Source organism: Fragaria vesca, linkage group LG5, assembly GCF_000184155.1.
Source record: "Fragaria vesca subsp. vesca linkage group LG5, FraVesHawaii_1.0, whole genome shotgun sequence".
NCBI classification, from domain to species: Eukaryota; Viridiplantae; Streptophyta; class Magnoliopsida; order Rosales; family Rosaceae; genus Fragaria; species Fragaria vesca.
The window spans coordinates 28,744,626-28,749,069 of NC_020495.1; the positions used below are offsets into that span (position 1 = coordinate 28,744,626).

Below are 4,444 nucleotides of genomic sequence, written 5' to 3' on the forward strand. Positions count from 1 at the left end.
CAGAAAACTCCTCTTTTGGCTTTATTAATAGAGATTACACATCATGTGATATTAAGAATACTAGATCAACCTCAGTAAAAAGTAGTAAAGGCAATAATGCATACCTCTGACCTTCTGAAATTTCAGGTAACACTGGCAGAGCTTTACTTCTTTGCTAATAGCGTAAACTCAATATCCTTTCCACCTCCTTATTCTGGACAGTGCTTGTATTTCTTGAGCTTCTCATGCTCATACTTTGTTATCAGTTTCTGTTAGAACCACATTAGCCAAATGGCTTTTTGCTACTTCCTGATTCGTGCTCCTTGAACTTTTAGCCACAGGATGCAAGAAAACAGTGAGACAGGAAGAGGCCTCAATACTGTAGCATAGAGACTCTCCGGATGATAGTAATTGAACAGAAAAGTGATGAACCGAATCAATTTTCAGGGCCACTAAAACCAATTACTTCTAGAGGGTCTTGTCTTACATCTCTGCGAGGTTTATTTCTACATAAATAATCATATGTAATGTACATGAGGAAATCCAGGAAGAGGCTTTTCTCAGGTGTTGCCCTTGAAGTTTCAGGATCTTCTTGCATATTATGATATGCTCTGTCCAATATTTTGTAGGTAATTTCATCAAAACAGACGGAAAACTGACTCAACTTCTGACCCCATAATAGGGCCTTCTCAGGCATCCCCTGCCTGCGGAACTGAGACAACAATACATTAGCTGTAACAACATTTGGAAGAAACGCCAATTTAAGCAATTTAGCAGTTAAAATCATAGCACGATCCAGTATCTCAACACAAACACCATTCATCATAGTGTTGTATGTTACTGTGTCTGGAACAACACCCCTTGATATAAGCTCATCCATTATCATCACAGCTCGATTCATCTTTCGGGTACTACAAAATCCATGCATGCGTATATTATAGGTTGTGATATCTGGTTCCCATCCACTAGCGTACATTTTATACAAAATCTCATCTGCCCTAACCATGTCAAATGCTTTACAATAACCACCAATTAGTGTATTGTATGTGACAATATCTGGGGTTAAACCAGTTTGGAACATTTTCATAAATATATTCATTGCTGACTTCATCCTCCCCTGTCTACAGAACCCATGAATGATCATATTGGTAGTAAAGATATCTGGAACAAGACCCTTTTGCCTCATCTCTTTCTCCAACCTCATTGCATCACTTAACTTATCGCAGTGGCAAAAGCCGCCAATCAAAGAATTATACACAAAATTATTGGGCACAAAGCCTTTCCTTGACATTACTTGAAACATATCACATGCTTCTTCCATTAAACCGGCTTTAGATAGTCCATTGATTAATGCTGAAAAGGCAACAACATCAGGAGATATACCTCTTCCTTCCATCTCATTCCACAAACTTTGTGCCCGATCTAAATCACCCATCCTAAAGTACCCATCAAAAAGTACCGTAAAAGCAGCTTTTTTGATAGGATACCCCTTCTCCATCATCTTACACAAAAGCTCTCTGGCTTCTTGCAAGTACCCCTTATTAGATAAACCCATAAGCAAAGAACTCCATGTAGATGATGAAGGAGTTATACCAAATGAAATCATAAAATTAAAGGCCTTATATGCTTTCTCTTCTAACCCTACTCTGCTACAAGCTGCAATAACAGAATTAAAAGCGACCACACTTAGAGGCAATCCTCTTTCAAGCATATCCTCTAAAACTGCCATGGCATCGTCCAACCGATCTGCCCAACACAACCAAGAAACATAAATATCATACAACGAAGAATCTGGAAGTAATCCTGACACAGATAAGTCCCGCAACAACCTGTCTCCATCATCTTCCCTCCCATACTTGAAATGCCCTCCGATCAAAATATTGAAAGTTATGCAGTCTGGAGAAATACTATTGTCCCTCATTTCTTCAAAAAGCATGTTAGCGTGACCAACATCCCTTGCCTTAACATACCCATCCATCATGGTATTGTACATTACGGTGTTTGGAGAAACACCCATGTATGGGACCTCATCAAAAAGCTTCCTTGCCTCCACCATATTTCCTTTGTTACACAATGCACTAATCACTGTATTAAATGTAACAATGCTCGGTCTACATCCTCTCGCAATCATCAACTCCACCCACTCAAGTGCATCAGCTGTCTGCCCCCTCACACAATTTGCATAGATCACAATGTTATAAGAAAAAACATCCGGTTCACACCGGAACTTCCACATCACCTGCAACAAACTCTCTCCAACTCTAAGCAACCCTTTTCGACAAAACGCAAGAATCATTGTGCTATAAATGTAATTACACGGATAAGGCCCCATTCTAATCATATCTCTAAACACCTTCCACACACTCCCATAATCACCAACCCTTATCAACAACCTGAACAGAATCGCAACCGCTGACAAACTCGGCCTCACTCCCACCTCCCTCATCCTCCTCACAACCTCCAAAGCCTCGAAACCCATTTCCACATTCAAGAACCCCCTCATTAACGTATCAAGAACCGAAAAATCCGACTCATATCCACAATGCCCTCCCCACATACACCTCACCAAATCCCTACTCCTACTAGGCCCAATCCTCCCAATCACACAAGAAACCACATCCTGAGCCAAAAACCGTAAATTTTCGGCTGCCAAAACATGAGAAGCCACACAACACGACTCCACAGTGTCCTGACTATCATCTCTAAAGGCCAATTTAAAGAACCCAAATGCAGTTTCTCTACAACACAAGAGTTTCATAATCTTTACAAGAAAAAATGGGCAGAAGCTTCTGGAAAATCCCCTCAAGACATAGCCATGTTGGTTCTTTATAATCTTTGATAACCCAACAGTGACTTTACGCCTCTCATTGGAGTTTAGAGAGGTCTTGGAGTTGGGTTTATTAGAGGAAAATGGTAAGAACTGAGTGAGATAATCAAAGCCAGAGGTGGGTCGGGAGTGGAGAGTGTGATAGTGTACCTTGGGGAGGGAAGGGTGCAGGCGACGCGCCTCCCCGGACATTGAAGCTCAACGCCGCCGGAGAAGCAGCTGCTGTTGGATTCTGTAAAAGACCGAAACCAACCACAAGCTGCATTTGAGTTTGAAGTGGGGTTGAAGAGGTTTTAGAGGAACTGCCCATATTGTCCTTTGTTTTAGAGGAACTACCCATATTATCCTTTGTTTTATTATTTAGGGTCCATACTCCATACGGCTCATATGACCTGAAAGATTCGGGTAAAAGAACTCTATGTTGGCAATGTTTTACTTGATGGTGTATAACGTTCAGCCCTATTTTGATTTTTGTGAACCAAAGGCTTTCTGTGTCGCCTTAATTGATTTTATATCACGACCAATGTGCTCTAGATTCACAAATTCAGAATGAGCAAAAGCAGGATGGTTCATCCCTTTAAACGTCTGAGCATTCTAGAGATAGCTATTGGATCAGTTGATGAACGTAGTCTAGTCCCCAAGTTGAAGATTTGGCAGTATCCAGTGGCAAAGAAAGAAGAATTTGAAGTGGTCAAGAACCTCAAGTTTGCATTGAATTCACTTCAAGTATCTTACGCACTTGTGTTGTGTCTGATGATTCACAAACAGACTATTCAACCCATATGTATCGGACCTATTTTTCAATGATTTTTCTTTTTTTGTAGAACATACTGACAAGCAATCCAAATTTGGCATCAACTTTTTCCTGCTAATGACAAGCCATTGCCTCTTTTTGAATGCTTCTCTGTGTGTTGCGTCAGAAAGCAACATACCTCATCTTTGCCTGAGTATGTTATCGCTCTTGACTACATATGCTCCCTGCTTGGAGCCTGTCTATGGTTGCAGGTGGATCTAGCCTTCTCCTTTTATGACAAATGCTTCACTCAACCCCAAATTGTTGTGAGGGGGTTCTTCATGTTCTATATGCTCTGCAAAGCACACCAGAGCTTGCTTGGAAAGCTGCCAAGTATGGAGGAGTGGTTTACATTCTTGGTTTCTCTTGCCTTTGTAGGGTAAATGATGGACCTGGTGGAGCTGCTGTTGTTGTTACCCTTGTTACCCTTGAACAGATTACTGAGACTCCAGAACTTGTATGGACACCACTGATGACTACTTCTCTGTCCGAAAAATCGCAACCATTGCAGCACATCTATACCAAGAACAAATGAAAGGCCGTGTTGTTGACTGGGATGTACCTGAGCAGGCATCTAGGGCAGCATAAAATGAGAGATGAGTCACATGTAGCACATAATTATGCATATGTACATTTGATTATGTCTTAGTGTTTGGGAAACTCACACTTACAATCTTATGCAGGTTCGTGGAATCCACATCAGTTTTTGTTTTTTTTTAAATCCTAAATTCCCTCTCAAGAAGGACTGCTAGATCACTATTTGACGGCCATTGCCGCCACACATTATGAAAGACAAACTGTTGACCCTGAACTTCCTTTGCTCCTGTAGTCCTGTTTGCTGCTTT

The 4,444-nt window shown here is 41.1% G+C and overlaps 1 protein-coding gene across 1 annotated transcript; it reads right to left on the reverse strand.

The window, feature by feature from the left end:
- Positions 1-415: 415 nt before the first annotated feature.
- On the reverse strand, positions 416-2,998 carry LOC101295725 (pentatricopeptide repeat-containing protein At5g64320, mitochondrial-like). Its single transcript, XM_004301936.1, has one exon. It carries the CDS (start codon positions 2,996-2,998, stop codon positions 416-418), a length of 2,583 nt encoding a protein of 860 aa, XP_004301984.1.
- Between the last annotated feature and the right edge of the window lie 1,446 nt (positions 2,999-4,444).